At 38.7% G+C, this 22,919-nt stretch overlaps 2 protein-coding genes across 6 annotated transcripts; both read right to left on the minus strand.

Moving 5' to 3' along the window:
- Positions 1 to 2,737: 2,737 nt before the first annotated feature.
- LOC116262188 (serine/arginine-rich splicing factor SR30-like) lies at positions 2,738 to 11,064 on the minus strand. Of its 5 annotated transcripts, none has more exons than XM_031641324.2 (15): positions 11,012 to 11,064; positions 10,841 to 10,901; positions 10,406 to 10,500; positions 9,982 to 10,047; positions 9,813 to 9,887; positions 9,544 to 9,655; positions 9,349 to 9,395; positions 9,202 to 9,259; positions 8,743 to 8,792; positions 8,562 to 8,618; positions 8,346 to 8,473; positions 8,149 to 8,253; positions 3,276 to 3,309; positions 3,120 to 3,191; positions 2,738 to 3,042 (listed from the first exon to the last, which is right to left on the minus strand). In XM_031641324.2, exons 3-15 carry the CDS (start codon positions 10,490 to 10,492, stop codon positions 2,998 to 3,000), a joined length of 936 nt encoding a protein of 311 aa, XP_031497184.1. In that variant the 5' UTR covers positions 10,493 to 10,500; positions 10,841 to 10,901; positions 11,012 to 11,064; the 3' UTR covers positions 2,738 to 2,997. The 5 variants fall into 5 exon arrangements, 3 of the variants coding, with proteins under 3 accessions (XP_031497184.1, XP_031497185.1, XP_031497183.1); XR_004174430.2 differs by lacking the exons at positions 10,841 to 10,901; positions 11,012 to 11,064 and adding exons at positions 3,826 to 3,913; positions 10,599 to 10,644 and having other exon boundaries at positions 3,000 to 3,042; positions 3,276 to 3,752; XM_031641325.2 differs by lacking the exon at positions 10,841 to 10,901 and having other exon boundaries at positions 11,012 to 11,046.
- An 8,703-nt stretch (positions 11,065 to 19,767) lies between these two features.
- Positions 19,768 to 20,356, minus strand: LOC116263007 (uncharacterized). The gene has a single exon (XM_031642570.2). It carries the CDS (start codon positions 20,304 to 20,306, stop codon positions 19,926 to 19,928), a length of 381 nt encoding a protein of 126 aa, XP_031498430.1. The 5' UTR covers positions 20,307 to 20,356; the 3' UTR covers positions 19,768 to 19,925.
- Positions 20,357 to 22,919: the final 2,563 nt, after the last annotated feature.

A 22,919-nucleotide genomic window follows, 5' to 3' on the forward strand; every position in this document is an offset into this window, starting at 1 on the left:
CTAGTCGATTGTGGGTGCAATTGCGCTCTTAAGCCAAAGAAACTTGGGCTTCTATCAACCTATACTACTCACAATTACAGCTTGAATTCGCTGAGCATCTTACACCTTAACCTCTTGGAGCTTAAATATTTGATCATAATACTCCGATTAAGGCAGAGCAAGAGATTCGCACTAATCTCATCTCCCCAAGAACTCTATCCAGCAAGAGTTAATTAATTAGCATAGAACAAAAAAGGATGCACTACAGAAGAACTAAGCAGCTTCCTTTTCTTGCAGTTTTTCATTTTCCATTTTCTTATTACAGAAATATAATCTCCCCTATGAGATGGGAGATTAAATTGGACGATATCAATTACCTGCGCCCAATGAGTATTTGCCTGAAAACAAAAAACTATGCAATATGCATAAGCCGTATCCTGAGAAGTACCAGAAAGTTATAGGGACTGTGCGAATTACTGCAGAAAAAAATGGAACTTCCAGAAAAGTGTTCACCTAAAAATATGAGATAGAGAGGGGGCCACGCGTCGCCTCTCGGCAGCCATGGAATCGGATCGGCTAAGGGCAAAATCGGAGCATCGGGAAATATTAGACCCCAATTTGTGGAAGCTTGTTGTGAGGCGCCCCTTTTGGAATCGCTTCATAGTTTGGTGCGTAGAGCAGCTGATAGGGTTGAAGGGTTGGTAAAAATTCAATCGGCAATTTTATTTTCATGGATGATATTCATCTATTAAACTTTAATAATTGACTGACAAGTGTTCCGCTTTTTACTCATGTTTTGAAATAACCCCAAACATGAAAATAAGAAAAAAGAGATAATTTCGACATCTCATTGAATCGCCAACAAATTGAGGACAATAGTCATAAAATTTTGAATGGACTGCCGATTCAATACGGCAATCCATTCGGATCTATCGTAATCCATAAACCAATAAATGTAGATAATGTTTATGGATTTTGGCCAGGTTTGAGGTTGAGAGGTGACATCGGCATATTCCCAATAGCGACAAGAGAAAAGGGAATTCAAGTTGCTGGCACCAGTTGGTCTTTTAAACTTGTGAATTTGGTTCGACTCAATTCAACTAGGGATGGCACCTACGGTCAGAATCTAAACCACTAAAACTGATTTATTTGAATAATCATTTTTCTAAAGAGATATGAAACCATAAGTTTTTTCCACTGTCGCACATCAGATGCACATGGTATCAGTCCTTCGCCAAGGCAATATGGAAGGCTGCCATTTCCCCATTGTTAAACATTTTAAAGTGTTTATTAAATAAATTTTCAATTACAATTAAGGTCGATGTGACTCATTTGTTAAAGAAAAAGTGGATCGGCGTGGCAGTGGCCGATTCGAGAATGAACTTACGCAAAACAAAGCTCGAGTACAAGTTTCAAACGAACGTGAACCTCAAGATATGGGATTGGAGGATACGTGGGAAATTTCTGAGTTTTCCCTTTATGTTGGTCCGCTTAAAGCATGGTAAGAACTTACCATCTGCCACGATTAAAGACGGAGAGAAAAAAAACAAAAAACTTTAACCAAAAGTTGAATGAGTAGTTGAAATGGAGTGACGGGTAAATCTTCAACCTTTGAGTCGTTCGACAACAATGAAAATCAAGGTCAAGACATAAACAAATTTGTCAAAGTAGTCCCGCTAATCCTGGGCTTCTATCGCCTTCCAGAAAATGTAGCATTCAAAGGTGAGGAGCTGTGATTTCACGGACCACAGCGGTTCCAACGAGTAAAGCAAAATGGTTGCTGCAGTTCGGGAACGGAAATCATTTGTAGATTTTAGATACTAAACATTAAGCAGAAAGAAACTAAAGCAGATCGCCATCGTTCATATTAAACTTTTGAAGCACTGTCCTCCAGTGAGCACTTGGTTTAAAAAGCCAAGCAAAAACCACCACCACCCTAAAGAATTCATTTATGATCATGATGCTATTAAGAGATTCGATACAACAGTCCCAAATTTTCTTCTCATTGGATAGTTGGTAAAGCAAAATTCTGTAACGCATCACAGAGCGATCAACTAAAGATTGCCAAGTCGGCAGGCACGAACCTCTGACTCACTCGAGTTCTCGTCATCACAACTGAGAAATTTCACGTGGGCGTGAGCAACAGCTTCCCTCTGTTCGCATCCCCTGGATGCCAGTAGTTAGAACGTCCCTTCACGTACATCAATGTCTAGCCCATACGTATGTCCAGTGAAGAATGCGACAAGGTAATCAATTACAAGCGAGCCAAGAGATCAAACCAGATGACCACACGAAAGCACTGAAGCTTTTAATGGCTGGGTGCACTTTTTAAGAAGAGTTGTCAATCACAAGAGACTGGACAACGGGTCTTGGAATTTTGCAGAAAAAAAAAATCCCTTCGGTTCCGAGATTTTGGGGATGAATCATATTTTGCCAATCTTTCACCGGAGTTGTAAACTTAACTGAGTGTTCTGACGGTGGGATTTCTTGAGGCTTCTTTTACAACATGGGCTTTTCAATAAATGAGGCACATAACCTATCGCTAGACAACATGCAGGATTCAATAAATAATTTTCCAATCGACGAGAAGACGATTAGAAAACAGAAAGCAAAGCGCATAAAAAGAAAAAAAAACGAGAAATCGTATCTATGGGTCATCAAACTAACTCCGCGATGCTGCACTGCAACTATACCACGGCAAATAAACAAGCAAGTTTATGAGACGCATTCCCAAGAAACTGTCATTTCCGGAAACGTCTGCCAAAAGAAACTGTGTCATTTAAAAAAGTCAGAATTGCAGACAAGTTCGAATTCTGGATTTCAAACGCATTCAGATTGGAAACCAAAAATATCTATAAAAGTTAAAAAACAATACATAGAGACTAGTCCATCAGAAATGCCTCTAACATTCAAATTCCATCTGTGCTAGTAACCTGTCATCAAAAGTACCATTACTTCGGAAACTCTCCATATGGTCCACAGGATATACGCACGACCTCACTCCAGCTCAGCAAACGATTAACGGTCCCTAGAATCAACAGATCGGCTCCGATTAGATCTTGCCTGCAAACAGATGTTGACCATATTAGTGAGAAAGTGCAGTAAAATCATGAAACAAACAAATGAAAGATGATGCTCACAGCAGGAGAGCGGGATCGAGATGGACTCCTGCTCTTTATTGGGCTTTTGCTTGCTCGTTCAGGGTGCTGTGGCTGCCAAAGACATTACAAAGAAAACTATTCCAGAACAAGAAACCAAACAAGAAAATATAAGGTTTAAATCTCAAAGCCACTTACAGAAGCATGTGGTGATCTTGATTTTGACTGCGATCTGCAAAAGTTGCACAAAACTGAGTTCAATATCCATAAAGTACCTCTAACACCTTGATCCAAAAGGGTTGAGGCCTCTTCCACGTCAGAGTTACCAATGAAACAGGAAGACAAGACCTCAGTAGCATTGACCAACGGCCATCACATAAATAACTATATTGGCTACCATTCCACGTTATCCAGTAAAATCACTAAACTGTAGAACAGTTACGGAATTAAGATCCACCAGAAAGAATTCAGTTGGGAGATATTGGGATAAAAGAGAGGAAGAGAGGAACTTCTCCCATCTTCAGGATCATCAAGCCTTATGAAGAACATCTTTCTATAACGTCGCAAATCCAAAGCTGACTCCTATTAGCAAGATGAAATTAGGTCGACATGTTCCAATTCCACTTTCCGTAATGCTATCCATTCCTCAGTCCCTTGACTCCTATGAGCAAGCCACTATACCAAAAGGTACAAAGCATTAACATTGATTTCTGATTGTCAAAGCTGCTCAGTTTACGGACCAGCATACCTCCACAACCAAAAGAGTTGCAGGCATTTGCATCAATCCCTTCCAAGTTCCTAATAAGCAATCCCCAATTCGCCGCTTAAGCCCTCATCTATAAAAAGAAAACAAGGTAACTTTCAAAAACAGGGGATAATAAATGAGAGAATCACTCTGCTGAAATTCACACTCCATCCTCCCCCTTCCAGCAGAGACATATTTCAATGTGGTTAAGGACACGGTACATGAAGGGGAAAGAGCATATGCGTAGCATACCACATGGCATTACATTCAGTAATGCTGCCCATGACTGAAATTTCATTTTCACCATGACTGAAATTTCATTTTCACCACGCCTTATCCAATACCAAGAATTGGAAGTAGGAAAAAGGACACCACGGACATGTAGAAAACAGATGGGATCCTGACACTTGAAACCGAGAGAATGCCTGTCAAACTGCGTTATACAAGCAAGGATGACAAGGACCCTGCTGCTTTAGTAGGCCTAACTTTCAGACACCATTCGATACAAACGAGCACTTCACAGATTGCAGACATGTTGCAACTGCCTCAGATATTGTCTTATGTGCTGTACCAATGACGAGAAGTGTCATGCAGACTGAAGAAATTATAAAAGCATGTCATCCATGATACGAATTATAAATCTAAGTTGTGGACATTAGAGACCAAGACTGCAAAACAGGTTCTACTATGAAAAGGGATCTTTTCAGGTCGCATCGCAATTTATTGCAATACCTAGCAAATTTACCTAAGTAACATGGAGCACAGAAAGAAGTATTTAATGAAGACACGCCATATTACAATTAAACTCCATATGTGATTTAGATCATTTACTTAGTAGTGAACTGGCAGACAAGAAACATAACCATTCAAGCAATGACACAAGGGTTGGAATAATTGGAGTCGACGACGGTAATGAAAATATACATAAAGCCTCTTCTCCTGATCAGAAGGAATAGGTTATCTTCTAGTTTTTTATTTAGATTTTTTATTAAACCTACAAACCTAGGTTCATTCAGTAGAGATCACACTTTTGAAGAATCAATGAGATCTGACGATGGATTCAAGTTTTCTGCTCAATCAAATGCTTCTAGTTTTGGGATTTTTATAACGTATCAAAACAAAAGAATACCCACAACTCTTCAACCATTCAAAACATCTATGTTACACGATTGCTTATCAAACATCTATGTTACACGATTGTACCAACTATCTTATATTGTCAAAGAGCAGCTATGTTGCACGATTGCTTATCAAACATAAAAAAAAATACACGACATAGAGCACAGAAAACAAACAAGACGAGTTGAATGCAGCAAAATATACGACAATTTATCCATTCCACCAAGGACACAAAAAAGAATTAAGAGATTGGACTCTCAACCATATATACAAAGCCTCCTCAAATATGATTATTTTCAGTGCCTCATAGAATTATATGACATTTTTCATAAATCTAACCATATAATTGAATTGTAAAACGTTATGAAATTTTGTCCAGATGGTATTTTACTGCTCAAAAAAGATCAAAACTTTGGTTTTTATAACCTTATAAAATATGATTTATATATCTGGTTTTCAATGTTTTTTATCCCATAAATAAAAAAAAATTCATCCATCTCCATGATTGGACTCGTCAAAAACAAATAGCATTCTTGAGGCACATGAGCCAAGACCACAAATGGGACATACATGTATAACCCAAAAGTATTATTTTTTCTTCAACAAAAAACAAAAGAAAATAAAAGGAAAGACAACTGAACAAATATTACAAAGATAAGACCAAAAAGAGGCAAAAAGGATAAAACAGAAAAAACTTCTAACATATGCTAGCGAAAAAGATTCTCTGACATATCTCAGGGGGACGTGCAAGAGGGGTCACTTCCACTAGGAAAATGAGGTGTTGCCCCAAAACATGTAAAACAAAAGAGGGATCTTCAACACCACCCCCCCCCCCTTCTTTTCTGGTGAAAGTGAAGGTTTCGGATAGATGAGAGAGAGAAAGAGATACAGCCAGAAAAGGACACCCTTTTAAACATATTGGGTATAGTCTTGATGAAATATACTTTGGAGATTTTGTGGTATCCTGTTGCATAGTTTCAGATCATTCAAAACTTCACTTCATCTGAGCTTAAGCTTGTCCCCTTGTATGGAGCATGTGTAAGGTTGAAAGGCTGAGGGCACTTCGGATTCACTAGTAGGCATTTAAGAAACGTGTAGTAGTAAAAAAATATCAAATTCAGTTTGTAGAAAAAAAAGTTGTTGACAAGTTATAGAATCAATAAAAAATTCATAATAAAGAAACAAAAACTTTTGGTCAAAAGACAATCTTGTCAATGTCATTAGACTAGAAGATTGCATGTTTGCTATGATAAATACAACTGTGGTCATGCAGCGACACAAACAGATATTTGCAACCAGATAATTTGAGGCATACAGGTGTGACAACACTATGCTAAAACAGTAGTATTCAACAGGATCAGTTAAAACCTCATTCCCATGGATGGAAATACCAATTACATGAAAAAATTGCCTTTTTCAGTTCTATACACTAGATCAAGCAGCAAACGCTTGAAAGGTTTCACTAATTGTGAATGCCTGGTCACAGTTTCCATAATCAAAGTTACCTAGGAAAATCTCCAAAAGTCCAGATTGACAACAAAGAATCACGTTACCCAGCCAAAAGAGTGTAAAATAAGAGCAACAACACCTCCCAGATGATCACCGCAATTCACCATCACATCGGTTCTCCATTTTGAACCCCGATGCATCCCTTGCCCAGGGACAACATTATAAAATCTGTAAAGTTGGTGAGTGCAATATTCACTTCATCTTCAAGAACCCAATAGATGCAGAAAACAAATGGCATCTGAGGGTTCAGCTAATATTACTGGCATTGCCCTATCAAACTTTTTGCTCAACATTTTGCATGGGCAGATGTAGATTTGTCACTCAAGAAAACTGCCTAAATAATATGTTTCAATTTTTCTTAACACTTCAATGAGCAGTATTTACACTGTTCTCAAAATCAACAATTCACTATAGGCCAACTATGGCAGAAATTTGAGATATTTTCAAAGGTCATTCTCCATTAAGTTCTATTAACTTCATGTTCCTGCTGCCCAGTACGAAACCATCAATTCCAACATTTAACTCATTGTCCTATTCCTTCAGGTTACATCTTCTATGCAGCACTAATTCAGAACCTTATCCTTAATTTTTCAACTTCTTGTTTCTCTTGTATTTGAACTTCCACCCAAAAGACGTACTCAAATCATAAAACATCCTTTTCATACAATTTAACCAAGAAACTACATATTAGCACAAATCTCGGATGAAACAATTCTCTTTCTCCATTAATATTCCACCAAGACTTGCTAGCTTCAGATGTCACTTCAACAATTGTAAAGGAGGTCAAACTATTTATCGCAAACCTGTGTCCACAATGAAAATTCTTTCTAAGATCCTATGCAACTCCAGACATATTCCTAATGATCCTGTTACGAGATACTTTTCCCCGAGAGAACAACAGAAGCAGACAAATTTAACTTTAACTTGTCCACAACTTCCCCAACATGGCCTCCAGAAAGTACTTTAAGGGTAAATGCATAGTCAGTAATTGTGCAAACTGCATACACACAAGGTACCAGTACCATCAATGTAAACACATAATTTAAGATGAAATTTTCATGTGGCATTAACATGTAGACCGGAATAGGGATACATAATCAATACACATATTGGACCTCCAATGCCTTAGTCATTGATATTTTACCACCTAATATTTACTGTGATTTCTCTTTCCATTAAAATGCTGCATAAACAAACGGAGCCCTGCTATCTAATTTTTTTCAATGAGTCTCTCCACCCAAAAAGAAAGAAATGAAAAACAAACGATTTACACTGTGCATAGTTTAGCACACTTCCAATAACAACAAAGCCAACAGCGGCTAGGCCCTTTTCATAGTCTAATGGTGTTTCCATTATCTCCTAGAAGGAAGCCAACTATTTTGAAGTCATCCTTCATCCAGACAAAGCAGTCCTTATTTTGAAATATCTGCATTTTATGTTCATATGGTTCCAACATGGACTTGACTTAATGGCATTGTATGTAGCAAAGATCAGACCAAATGGCAGTGGATACTCGATAAAAAACGCTTAAATACACAGTATGAACCTTTTTGTCTTCTTCACATGGATTCACAAGGTTATTTAATAGTTAAAACTTGTCATAGGTTAATTTGGACAGGCACTGGTAACACAGGAAATAACAAATTAACAATCAATCGGACATTCAAAATTTCAAACAGACTAGACAATGAATGATACCTCGACATAGAGCGACGCCTTGATCCAGAACGGGAGCGTGATGAGACAGACCTTGACCGGGACCTGGATCGGGATCTGGAGGGAGATTTGGCTTTGGGAGACTTGCTGTGCACCAATTTGCACATCATTTAAATTAGAAATTAATCAGACACAAAAAGTAACTCCTAACCTCAATCAACTAACAAAAGAATTCCTACCTCCTGCTGCGACTCAAGCTCCGGCTTCTGCTCCTGCTTCGACTGTAACTGCGGCTACGACCAACTGGACTCCTGCTTCTGGAATATGATTTACTACGGCTACGACTCCGAGATATATATTCCCTTACCTTAAACAATGAAGACAGTAATTATGTGCAAGGAATGAACAGAGATAAGATTGCCAAATAAGAAACAGGTTTAAATTGCCAAATATACCCTTATATAAGCACGTGAAAATGCATTTCGGAACTCTGAATCATCAAGTTTCCTTATCTGGAAAAATACAAATAGCACCCACAAAATTAAACACTTTCTTGCATGAAAACATACAACTACAATTTATACCAGATCCAAACTCCACACTCTACAAATATCAAACCGTAAATTGGCCACTCACAGCATATTTCATGTCATCATAGTTAGTGTAGTCCACAATACCCCTTGTACCTACAAGTCACACAACAACTTCAAATATTCCAGCATATAATATCTAAACAAAGGCTGACAAGACAAGAAAAATAAACAAAGCCATTTGACTTGATAAAAGGCCAATCTATCAAAGACATGGAAAACATACATGGACAATACAACACAACAACAATAATGTTATAACAAGCTATCATCCTTTCACCAAAAAACAAAAATAAATTTAAGTTCATATTTTTTCTCAGTCAACCAGGGAAATAGATTGTTTCGATTTTAAACAACTTCACACATGGCAATTAAACAATTGAAATCAGCACAGTCAGCAAAGTCAAGCTCCTAAAACCATCAGAACAATTTGCAACCCCGATATCATCCAAAAGCAGTTTCTTTCCCTTAATGAAAGAATAAAATGAAATGATAAAATAATTACCACCACGTTCACGAAAAACTTCCGAAAAGCAAACATCACCAGCTCGGCGCATATGATCCTAATAAGAGCAAAAAGTTGATTCAGCTTGGAAAAGGAAGCCAAGCATATAGAAAATAAGAAAAATGGAACAGATAATTAAAGATTCACCTTAAGATCTTGCCATGAAGCAGATGAGGGTAATCCTGTAACTAAGACTGTAGGTGCAAAAGACAGATGTGTCATGACGTAATATAACACAATCCCAAAGATAAACAGCATGAACATGCACGCATTCATCCCAGATTTAGCTTCTACACGGCAATGAACAGAAAAAAGTGCTTTGATAGCACAGGAAATACAGACCCCGATACTCAGAGCGCCTTGAAACACCACCACGTCCGCCTCCACCCCCATTATAACTGCTATAGCGGTCAGTTGATGAAGACATCCCACGACCACCATGTGCAAGTTCCACCTAAACAGGCCAAAAAAAATAAATCAATATAAACAAACAGAAAAGCAACCAAATAAAACTCTTGAAAAACGTATTGAAACAAAATTTGGAAAATAATCAACAGAAAACACTTCCAAAATCTGGAGAGCAATAAAAGACAAAACATGAATACACTCACCCGCAACCTGTGCCCATCAAAATTGTAACCATCACGACCCCTGATAGCATCCTCAGCATCACGGGAATCTTCAAACTGGAAAAAAAGAATTGAAACAAATAACTCAGTATACAGAAAAGCAAGACTTTGTTTGGTATATTTATTCATCATAAATGTCGGGGCACATTACCTCAATGAAACAGTAGCCTGGTGGCCTAGGAGGAATCTTCAGATCAATGTCCACAATTGGCCCATACTGAAAATCAACAAGATGGTCTTAGCTTGTACTTGAAGACAACTATGAACCACTAAAATGACAAAAATAATCAAAAGATTCAAAACAATGATGAGAACAATAACAACAAATCAACACTGTCCCACAAGCCCGTGAACGACGACAGAGAGTGGTAGTGAAACATAAGTCCGATGATGGAAGACTCCAGAACTTACAATATTTGAAGAGATACTTTAATTTACTAACGCTACAAATATCGTCCAGTATCAACCATAAGTGACATTGCGGTTAGTATTAAACAAAAAAAAACTAGTGGCACCAAAAAATTCCAAATGCACACCATTTTCAACACACGCAAACAATGCCGAGTTCTACGAACCTTGTAAAAGAGATCTTCAACCTCTCGTTCACGTATGTCACCAGGCAGATTGCCTACATAAAGTGTGCGACTCGAACGGCTGCTCATCTTGTTTCCTAGACGCCATGGAAGAAAGCAACACCAGAAACAATAACGCACAAGAAAAATCAATTATTGAATCCACAGAAAACAAATGAAGGAATACAAATATTACTTTTAAGATTACTCATAACGCCCAACTCGGACCCAACCTAAGTCCCCCAAAAAAGGCCCAAGTGACCGGACTCCTACACAACCACCTAATCAATAAGAGGAAGAAAAAAAACGTAATAGCGGACATCAAAACCTACATTCAGAGAGACAGAGAGATGCATGGCGACAAGCAAAATGAATGACTGCCCTAAAAATAAAAAAATTCAAACCGTAACCCGCCGATGAAACAGCGGCCACACCCACCTCTGACAGAATCGCGAACGCAATGAGGAGGCTTCAGTTTCTTTGGGGTGCACGCAAGGTACTGGACACGCAGAGGCGCGAAATCTTTAGAAAGAAAGAAAGAAAAGATAGGGTTTCTCTAGGGTTCCTTGAGAACGACAGAAAAATAAAAAGGGAGGAAGAGAGACTCACCGATAAAGGCGCCTTAATCCAACGAGCACGAGGCCCCCGTTTGGCGAGGCGGCCACCTATTTATAGCCTCGGCTCAGCCCGGAGCGCGAGCCCAGTTTCTCTTCGCGTTATATTCATTAAAAACCTCATGGCTGTATTTTCATGAGATAAATATTTTACCGGACGAGAGGGAGGCGAGAGAGCCTAGCATTTTACCGGACGATAAGTACCTCGATAAATATTTTCTTTCGTCTTCCAGTTCAAAAACGTTAAAAATGTGTTGTTTGTGCGGGGAAAGGAAGAGGCGTCAAGCGCGAGCCTTCAGCTTCCTACTTCGACCATTTTTTCTTGGCACATAAACGAACGAGGAAAATAAAAATAATAGTTTAAAAACCTTTAACAATTCCTAAGTCACGCAAATTGCAGCACAGAATCGTCTAATTAAATATTAATACGCTGAATCATAATATAATTTGTTGGGTCTTGCATTTTGAGTTTCAAGGGATTTGGTCTTGCTGGTTGGGCTAGCGTCCAATCAATTGCTGGTCAGATTTTTATTGGTGTCAACTACACAAAAACTAGAAAATTTAGGTGTTAATTTTATGTAGTCAATCACAAAACCCGGAATTATTTGTTTTAATGATGTTAAAACCTGGCCACAATTTTTCTATTCTTGTTCGTGAAGATTTTTTGCCAAATAAATTACCATATTAATCTCTTATATCCAACAAAAATTTGTATGAACAAGGTCTTAGCACGATATGCATGCCCCCGCTATTAAGTAGTTTAAAAAGGATGTTTGGCAGCGCAAACAATTCTGTAACTGATCTATGAATATTTCTTCATACTTAAGGTAAATTCATGGATAACTAATTGTTTGCAGCGACTTAGACTAGCCTAAATTCATGGATAACTAATTGTTTGCAGCGACTTAGACTAGCCCCAGATGAATATATACTCAGTTTACAATTCCCCAAAACGAGTAAAACCCCCTATAAAAGAGACCATGATATATGAAATCGGGGTGCAGCTGAAGCTGAGATCCGAGATTCGATTGTGTTTGAACCTTTTTAATAATCATCTTTTTGGATTTTCTGTTTCAGATCTAACACCCATTTGTTAGGTGGCCCTATTTAATGACGTGTGTTATTATTTTGAGGGCCAAAAAACCCCAAGTTTATTTTGTTAATTATTTTGCTCTCTTTCTTGTTGTCGTTCAGTTTGTTTTCTTGGTCTTCTTTTGGTTCATGTTTCCTCATGGATTAGAGCGAGTCACTCTAATTGAATGGATCAACATAATTCAAGTATTTTTAAAGACATTTCTAACAATAAATGTTTGATGAACAATGTTGACGTGTTTTAGTGTAGGGATCTTGGTTTGGACCCGGTCCAATGTGTGTTTGTGTTAAGCTCTATTTATGTCATTGTAAATCCTAATTTTAATTTTTTGTGTGTGAATAAAAATACAAGAGAGTGTGTCTGGTTGCTAGTGGGCACCACTCCACAACATGGTTGGTTCTGATTTTTCTATTGTGCTCGTGTTGGTGGAGGGATCATGCCATCACTGTTCATTTGGACGGAGAATCCCTTGTCCCCATTTGAGTGAAGATCTTCTGCTGCCGTGGGTGGAGGTTCTGCTGCTTGTCGTGGAGTCCCTGGTCATTGTCGCCTGTGGTGCACGGCACCGATGCTGAGAGCTCTGTCTGCCGTCGCCTGCCTCTGTAGTCTCGAGTGCCTGCATCTGTCTAGCTCCCAATGTTGTTGCCCGACGGTGCTCTCTCTATCCCCGCGCAAAGCGTCAGTTGTGTTGTCCCCTTGGCGCCCACCGTGGGATGCTTCTTTGCCACAGCGTCGCCGCTCGTTCCTCTTGCCCTACGCTCTTTGTTGCTCGCCTGACGCTCCTATGCCGCTCGTCAGTTGTGCTTCCCTTAGTGCCCACCATGGGATGCTTCTCTGCCACTGCTCTCAACTGTCTCCAGCATAGATCCAACATTTTTTTTTCTGTTCTGACATCATAGACCATCCATTACCGGCTGTCTCATGAAGTTCAGGGATCTTATCTAAGATGAATACGAATAAGAGGGTCTTGATTTTTTTCTGTTGATCGAGAGATGCTCTATGCCCTGCAGTCTCTGTCTCCCGTAGTTGACGGGAGGGGATCGAGATCGAGAGACACCCTATGGCCTGCAGTCTGAGGCCCCTCAGTCTTCCCCACTCTCTCATTCTCGGTGACGCGAGGGATCGAGAGCTGCCCTGCAGTCTCTCAGTCCCTACCTCCTCTCTCTTTCTCTTGGTTAACTTACATGCCCCTCGGTCTCCACTCTTTATCTAACCCCCCTCCTTCCACTCTCTTCCCCACCTCCTCATATCTCTCTTTTTTTGTTGCGACGACTGTCAATGGAAGAGTATTCTTCGAATCAAGAGATTCAGTTCACAGATTTTATGGAATATAAGCGGGAGGAGAGTCTAGCAATTGTAGATGTACTTGAGCATGAGAAGGATGAAGGGTGTTCTACTTTGAGTGACTGATGGTGAGAATTCTACCCTCAATCCCAATGCAACTCCTTTCCTGAATGACCCAAGTCATGCTCGGGAGAAACCAGTTGAAAAAGACATTTAGACAACAGCTGAAAATGAAGAGCTTCTCATTGCCTCGAGAAAAGGTGTCAGGTCATGTACTCAATACTCTATTGGTAACTTCGTATCATATTTAGACTGTGCAAGGACTACAAATGTTTTGTTTCATCTCTTTTTTTTTGCTGTGAATCACAGAACTGTTACTGAGGCTCAGAGTGATCCCAAGTGGACTCATGTAATGCAAAAAAAAAATGTAAGGCTTGAGCAGAAACATGACATCGGAAATCTTAAAGATCCATAAAACGGTTCATCTATCTGGATCCAAGTGAGTCTACACCATTAAGTACAAACCATATAGGAGTGTTGAGAGGTACAAAGTTCGCCTTGTTGCTAAGGGGTTTAGTCAGAAATATGAGATTGACTATTTGGAGACTTTCGCTCCTGATGCAAAATAAAGATTATTAGAGTTAACATTTCTCTAGAAGTGATGAATGAGTGAAAAATGTACCAACTTGATGTTAAGAATACTTTTCTCAACAAAGGTCTTGAAGAAGAAGTGTATACGTGTATGCCCCCAGAATATGAAGAACCAGAAAAATACTGCAAACTGAAGAAAGTTTTATATGGGCTCATGCAGTCTCCCCAGGCATGGTTTGAACATATTAGACTTGTAATGAGATAACATGGCTACAATCAAAGAAATAGAGATCATACTTTGTTTGTGAAGAGAAAGGAGAGTAAGGTTACTCTTTTGTTAGTCTGTGTTAATGATATGATTGTTACAAGCGATGATGAAGATGAGATAACAAGATTAAAGGGTTTGTTGACTATTGAATTTGATCTCAATGACCTTGGTAAACTAAGATATTTTATAGGTATTGAAATTGCTAGATCAGGTACGACCCTTATGTTGAATCAAAGTATACCTTGGATTTATTGAAGGAGTCAGGAAAACTAGGGTATAGACTTGCTTCTACTCCTCTAGATGTTGGACACAAGTTTAGTATTAAGGATGGAGAACCGCTTTGTAAAGAGGCTAAGGGGAGATATCAACGTCTAGTTGGAAAGTTGATCTATCTTACTCTTACTAGACCTGATATCACCTTTGCTGTAAATGTGACGAGTCAGTCCATGCATGCTCCTATGGATACTCACTTGAAGGTTGTCGACAGAATCATATGCTACCTGAAGAGGAATCCTAGCAATGAGCTTCTATATATGAAACAAGGGTCTATTGAGATTGAAGGGTATTCCGATGCAGACTGGACATGTTGTGTTGATACTAGAAGATCTACTTCATAGTACTGTGTGTACTTGGAGGGAAATCTTGTTGTTTGGATGAGCAAGAGACAAGATGTTTGTTTCCGCTCTAGTGCAGAGATTGAATATAGAGCTGCTGCTACGAAAGTGTTGGAATTACTGTGGCTAAAAGTATTGTTGACTCATATTTGAATAGAGACTGAAGGACCAATGAAGATGTATTGTGATAACAAGTCTGCAATCAACTTAGCTAATAACCTTGTGCTAAATGATAGAACAAAACATGTTGAGATTGACTGTCACTTCATCCGTGAAAGAATTGATGCTGAAGAATTAATCTTACCATACATGAAGTCTCAAGGCCAAACTACTAATGTTCCGACTAAAGCCCTACATTCTACTCTGTTTGAGAAAAATGTATCCAAGTTGGGCATGTTTGATATGTATGCCCAACTTGAGGGGGTGTGTCGATGTGTTTTAGTGTATGGGTCTGGGTCTAGACCCAGTCCAGTGTGTGATTATGTTAAGGCTCTTTATTGTAAACCCTAATTTTTTGTGTGTGAATAAAAATCTAAGAGAGAGTGTGTTTGGTTACTAGTGGGCATCAGTCATCTTCACCTGTGGTTTTTTTTCTTTTATTGAAGGGTTTTCCACGTTACATCTGTCTCTGTTCATTGTTTTACTCGCTTTTACTATTACAACAAACAATTTAAAAGATGCGGTACTCTTAAAAAAAATCATGTTTTTTATGCGATTAATTTAAATGATCCATGTTATTTTTAAAAAGTTAGCTGTTAATTTAGCCAAAAACAAAAAAAACCTTAAGAGAACATGTATCTTTGTTATATTTCTTCCATTAGCAATGAAACAAATAAGTTTCTAACTAATTCTAATATTCATTAAGTACTAATTGATTTAGACATAGTTGAACAAGGATTGATATTGCAAGGTATAAACAAATATGAAGCTAATGCAAATGATGGAACATTATTTCATATGTAGGCATTTTAGTCGTTTTATCTATTTTTACATGCATTACATAAATCATAACAAAAAAATATAACAAAATATTTTGAAATTTTACATCTCGTTCATTTCAAAAGGTCAAAATTTTTTCACGAATACATGATTAGAAAGAAAGAAAAAAAGAAAATATGTGGACCATGTTATGCCCAGTTGGATATATTGTATATCAAATCATAGATTGTAAGCCTACTTTATTTTAATACTCTGATCATTTTGTATTTGATAACAAGTATAATTAAATGGGATAAGCTTGCCACACTTGATTGGATTAGCATGCCATGGTTAGGCACAACCTTCCACTTAATCTGTTTTAATATGTTTAATTGAAAAAATTATTTAGTTTGTAGTACTGAACAACTTAAGCATTTTTTCGATATTTATATCCAATGAAAAACTTAAAAACACGAAATAACCAATATTTTATTAAGTTGAACATGAGATAGAGGGGACCCGATATCACTTCTGATCTCAGATCCAAAAGTTTGTCGCCAGAATCCCCTCACGTGAGACATTATCCGAGGTTTCAGCCATATACTGAGTACTTCAAACCTTCACTTTTGTATAAATCTATAATTCAGTGTTTAATTACTTTATAAAAAAGATTTGAGATGGACTTGGGGATCTAAGATCCGAGACAATAAAACCTCAGCATGCTCTACATAGAAAAGTTATTATATTTTATCTCCAAAGGGAGAACTCAGTGGTTCTCCGGATATACTGAAATGTGTCATTTAGGTAAATTGGAATTCGAAATACTTTTTTTAAGTTTTCATTGAGACACACCTGCAGCATTGAACTGATTATAAATATATGATTCTTTTACTCTTGTGGATTTTAGATCAGGGGCAATTAAATGTGCCCCTAAAGAACAAAAAAAAAAAAGACTAAATTGATAATCTGTCAATTGATTATCAACGAAATGAGCAATTGAATGCTAATTTTAAAACTTAGTTTTGTATGGTTACCTAATATCCAATTAGCTGGTGATCATCCACTTTCAATTTGATCCCAAAATATATGACATGCTGCCTGGAATCATGCAACTGAACTCTTATTAGGCGGTCTGCCACTTACCAAACAACCACTCAAATGTTTGGACACAGTGCTGCTCAACTACTACCACCGGAGAATGCCAAGGGACTCAAGTTGACGTCCTCGAATTAAGTTCCACCCTGCCAATCTGTTGTTCCAGTTTTCTTATTCCGTTGTTCAACGTTCTTGATTTAACCCGGCTGCGTAATGTCAAATCGACATTAAATTAATCAGCAAACAGACTTTGTGATTCGAAGCACGGTTGGTGGTGAACGGCAGCATCAGAGCCAGCTTCATCAAGCTTGGGATGCCTTTTGAGCTATTAGCTGTAACTATGGAACTATTTGCAGGAAGAAAAGTTTCAAACTGTTATTACTGGCTGTAACTCAACGTGGCTGCCATTGTGGGGGTTGGGCTGTAGCTGTCAGATCGAGGAGGTATGATTCAATTTTCATGATGAGTCACAAGCCAAAGTTGGTGTACCTCTTGTGGTTGGTAATTAAAAACCCATAAGTTTTTTCACTGTTTCGAGCACTGTCCGGAAAGAACGTAAGGAAACGGTTGATGTTGGTTTACTGTGAATTTTTCTTTTGGTTGGTATAGACCTTGGTTGGCCCTGTAAGACGTGAATCAAATCTGCATTTGATTGCCTGCTTGGCATATCAAGAGCAGATATATTGCTCTAACATGCTTGATTATGAATCCAAAGAAGCTAGAGATTTCTCTAGTGAATGAACGGAAGGAGCCGCAGTTGGCACATTAGAAAACGGCTTAATCCATGGACTTCTGTTGGCTGCGTTAAGAAGCATTCATTTGTTCTGAGATATAGACAAAGCGATAGTTATTGGAACCTTCGGCGCAACCACTAGATTTTAAGTAAGTATAAAGCAACCAGAAGTTAGTGATTAAAAAATGGGATATCTGACAACCACAGGTACAGAGCAGGTGATGAAAGGAAAAAGTTGTGAAGGACGTTAAGTTGAAGACCTTGCGTAAAGTGGCACATGTAAGAAGCAGGTGCCAAAAGAGAATTATAAAAAGTGTACAGGCTAAGAGTCCCAACCATTTGCTAGTCAATCCTTCTCACAGTATCATCTTCTATAAAACAATAGTTTTCAGAGCTAACCTAACATTGTCCTTGTTGAGCTAGAAGACCAACCATGCCTAATGTTCTTATTTTCCCAAACACTTCCCAGATTGAACGAAACAGGAAGAAAATCTATAAAGAAGGGGTTTGCTCCAACATAACCAAACCAGTTAACCACTTGTGAAGAACATATAGAAACATGTGCAGCGTCCACAGGATCGTGATCAAAAGTCAATATCCCAAAAGGCAAAAGCAATAATCTGAATGCATAACAAAATCACCTTTTCCAGTTCAAGAAACAATAGTTGGTCTCTCGTCAGGCATTTTTTTATATCAGGAAAGGTCGATTCTGAGAATCTGAACGACTAGGGGCCTCCTGTTACAGAAGCCAAAATGCTTTCAGAAAGTGTTTTGGGCCAAATTTGGCAAATTGATTCGAAATAAAGCTTAAGAATTGTGGCAGAAGCCAGCAGTTAGTGATGACAGAGTGCCCATAGATTTGAAGGAGTAGGTATCAGAGATTTGGTAGCTGCTATATTGGTAAGGGGTAGAAGTGTAGTAACTAAATCTAGCGGATCGCCAAATGCACCAAACAATGGCTTCATAAACAAGGAACGGGAAGCTTCTGATGGCCATGACCACCCAACAACCAGAAGGCTCTTGTCGTTCGTGCCTCGAAGCTAGTTTTTGGATGTCAGATCATAGGCTGCCCTTGTGCTAGAAATCAGTGCTGAAATATAACTAGAGTTGCAGATAGTCCAGGTCTGGTGTGTGGATTCTGTGATTTCTAGGCAGTGCTTGATCTGATCTCAGTCCGACCGGTGGCCTCCGACCGCATTTAGCTGTCTCAGATGCGGCCAGCTTGGATCCGCTTCTGTGTTCAAAGGGAGTGCCTGATCTAGAGTTGCTCGAAGGCAGACAAACCATGGCTTTCTGCCTTAGCTTCTTTGTAATATCAGCAACGCTATGTTAGAAATGATACTATTATTTAAGATCATCAACTTTAGAATGAACCCATATACAGGGAAGCGTTTTATAGGCGACAAAACCTAGTTTAGTGTACCAAAAAGGTGAACTTGAAAAAGTTTTTTCTGAGAAAAGATTCAGATTAAGACTTGCAGTTTTGGCAAAGATCATACAAGTTGTTAAATGGTAAAATGTTTCGATATTTTTGTTACGTAGCTGACTACTAAGGATAAGTTTTTCTAAAGAATACATGTTAGGAAAAAGTCTTGCTACCAAACACACCCTTGACTTGCGGTAGGCAAGAAAAAGGTTAACGTGGTAATGTATTTCAAGCTACCAAACGGTTGTCCCTTAAATTGCTGCTTCATAAGATGGAGGGGTTACATGCGGAGCCGGAGAAACTTGTGCTGATCCTGAGATATCAATTCCGAGGTTTGGGATTCTCACCCAAACACCGGAACATAAGAAAACCGGTCTCCCCCAGAAGCACAAAAAGGACTCTTCAGCCATCCTATTCAAGAACTCGAGAAAAAGCAATGACGTGCGTGGGTCCCAGACACGATATCCGAACCCTGGTAGAAAATTGCAAGTCAAAAGCTAAGCCAACAACTTCCACGCGCGACTAAAAGTCCGTCGGAAATTTCCTTCTTCAGTTGGCAGCGACGGAGAAGTTGACAGAAAAAATGGGGGAAGAACCACAAAATTTTGGATCCGTCTTCATCCCTATGAGGCCCTAACAACTACAAGAATGACATCAAGAAACGCACTCATTTTGCTTCCTTAAGCAGAAACCATGAGATCATTTCAGTAACAAAAATAATACAATCACTAAACAAAAAGAAGGAGCTCTGGATTGATCTTGTTCATAAAAGCAGGGGCATGTAGGTAATTTTTGTACAAAGAGAAGAGATCAGAGAAGAAGATGGTAGGGAGGCATACAGGAGGTTTTTTGGCGGGAAGGCTAATTGCCCGGACTCGGAGGCTTCTTCAGTCGCCGTTCTCCTCCTCTTCGCCCTCGCCGTTGAGGGAGGAGCGGTAGTAGACGAGGAAGAGGAGGATGATCAAGATGAGGGCGACGCCGACGGGGGATCCGCCGACGCGGTGGATGGAGGCGGGGTCGCCGGTGGCGGTCAAGATGTCGGAGAAGAAAGTAGGGCGCTTGGTGGAGAGGAAGCGGATGAGGAGGAGCAGGGTCAGAGGAAGAAGCATCATCCCGGTGGGGCTGATGATCTCCTGGATCGACTCCGCCACCGCGTTCGGCTCGCCGAGTACCATCGGCATCACCACCATCGCCCCCACCACTCCTACCACGATAACGCCGTACGGCGGCATCTCGAACTCCCACCAATCCCGCCACTCTTCCGCCATCTCTCCCTTTTTCTCTCTGCAGCAAGACTCTCTGGTTTCTAGTTTCTAGCTTCCCCTTCACGTCCTCGCGCCCGTTGAGGACCTTAAAAAGGAGATTGTTACGGAGAATACCCACGTAAGATCCACTTATCACGGAGGTGCCACTGTCAGTTAAAGACCAGGGGAAGTGGCCAACGACCATCCCTTTCTTCTATTTTCCCATTCCCATAAAATTCCCAATTAACGGTGTTACTCACGCGTTTGATTTACGGGACGCACGCGTCTGTGGAACCGACATTCTTTTCAATCTGACGCAAACACGAGACGAGGGGGAGTTTTCGTTCGTTGTAAATAATGTCAACTATTAGATATAATAAAATCAAATAACTAAAAGCGAAATATAATGAATCGTGAAATGGCCTAACAGATAAATGGGAGTAAAATTTTATAAATAGGAACAAGAAACATGATGTCATGATTCCTGAACACCCATTTTCCTTCTGTGGGAAGCGAAAGGGCTACTTTTGCGACAAAATACCAGGAAAAAAAAAAGAGAGAAAAGAATTTCCCAGACTCGTACTTGGTCGGTAAGAAATTTCGTTCTTCTTTTGCGACACGGCAGGGGTTTGTCTTTCTTAGGAAAGATATAAGAAGTGCTACGAAAAGTGAAGGAAGGTGAGTAAGCGAAGTTGAGATATCGTCCTTTTCCTCACGTACCTTTTTTGCTGTTTGCTTCGTGAGCTGCTTAGCTAGGAAAACGCTGGCAAACTACCTCCTGCAGTCTAGTTTGTTGGTCTTCTTTGGAGAAAATGTATACCAACTTGATGCATTCAAACGTCTTTCTTGTCATATTTTTTCAAAGTGCATGCACCTGTTGGAAAAAGTAAATCTCAAATAAATTTCACCTGGATAACTTCTACTTTCCTCAAAGGCCTGTTTAGGGGTAAAAAAAAAAACGGGTGGTTGTTACCTTAGAAAAGTTTTTCACATTGGAAACCTATAGGATCATTTGGTAGTGTTTCGTGACATCAAATATTAAGGCAGATTCATGTCATGATATAATTATGTGTTTATGAATGATTGAGACATATTGATGAAACACTTTGTGAGTGTTCTATTTGCCAAAAAAACTTATAGGGTCACATTTCTCAAACACGTGTAAATTTAGGCTCAATTTATAGCTGAACTAGAGTTAACCGTACCTTTTGATACATAATTCTTTTAAACAACACACAAGTAAGATTATAGTGTTCTTAAAATGTCACTTGGATCTATCATTCTCACTAAAGCAAAGTCATAAGCGTAGTACTAGCACTAAAATAAGATCTTTTTATCATGATCAAAGATCAACAAAATATTATAAATATCTCATTCAAATTCGACATTTTATTTCTATGTCAAATTAAATTTTTAGGTTCAGTTTGTCAACAATGATGTTTTGTGAACGTCCTTTAAATTGGGTTAAAAGTTTGAAATAAATTTATTGAAGCAATAGTTTTCATGTCTTGTATACATAGCCCAATCGTTACGGTAAATTCATAAAATGTCTCTGACTCTTTATAATATTAGACATATACTTTGAAGTGGGTCGCGAGATCAAAAGACTCTAAACGATCCATTTCCTATCTCGATTCACTTAATCGGATTAGGTTCGATGAATTAAACTTCATATTTTAGATTCACTCAATCAGATATTATTGGATAGGTTCACATGAATCCGACGTAATCTTTTAATTGAATTTAATCCATGTGGGAAGATCTCGTTGTTGGTTCTGTACTGTTTTCAAGCCTCACCCGAATCGAAACTCAGGCTCCATTCCGGCGTGACCCTTTGTGCTTTTCGGAAGGGTAAATCGGTCAATATAAAAAAGTGTTTCTCACGTTATAATCGTACAGCTGACGTTTTGTCAACAGTGGAGGACGTACCATGACATCAACGGCCTTGTGAAACTTTCAATTGTATATTTATATTTTGATTTTTTTAACACAAATAAGTTCAATTAATTTATTTAATTTAATCGCTTTGTTTACATAAAAAAAATTGCCGGTTAAATGAAGAAGTTAAAATTCAAGATGTTCTTGTTTTAAAAGTGCATTGATCACTAAAAATGAACATTTTTGAACATCTAATGTGTTTACTAGAACAAATAACTTCACTCCATCCTCAAAATATGTGTGTCATTTGTTATTGGTGACTTGCCAACGATTGTCCATGAATTTTTGAGTAAGGGGCTCTAATAATAGAATTTTAAATTTTTAAGAAATATTAATATATGTAAATGAAAAAATTCATATGAACATGAAAATAAATATTTTTTTTATAAATTTATGTAGGCAATTGCTCACATCAGCCTCGAGACTCTCTGTCTATAATATAATTCGAATGAAGAAAGAGTTGGAGCCAATTGGGGGAAATTGGACATTCGGGAGGCTAAAACTGGGTCGAATCGATCATTTTAATGCAAAAGAAGGGTATGATGGTAATTTTTTATAAGAAAAAAAAAGGAGCCGAATGATGAACTAATATCAGTGAATATGTTATGCCGAGTTAGTTGGTAAATCAACCTCACATGCATAAGCATGCACTCGATTCTTCACCCCGACGTAGAAGGATCTTGACCCACTTTCATTTCA

This window comes from Nymphaea colorata, chromosome 10 (assembly GCF_008831285.2).
Source record: "Nymphaea colorata isolate Beijing-Zhang1983 chromosome 10, ASM883128v2, whole genome shotgun sequence".
In the NCBI taxonomy this organism is placed as follows: domain Eukaryota; kingdom Viridiplantae; phylum Streptophyta; class Magnoliopsida; order Nymphaeales; family Nymphaeaceae; genus Nymphaea; species Nymphaea colorata.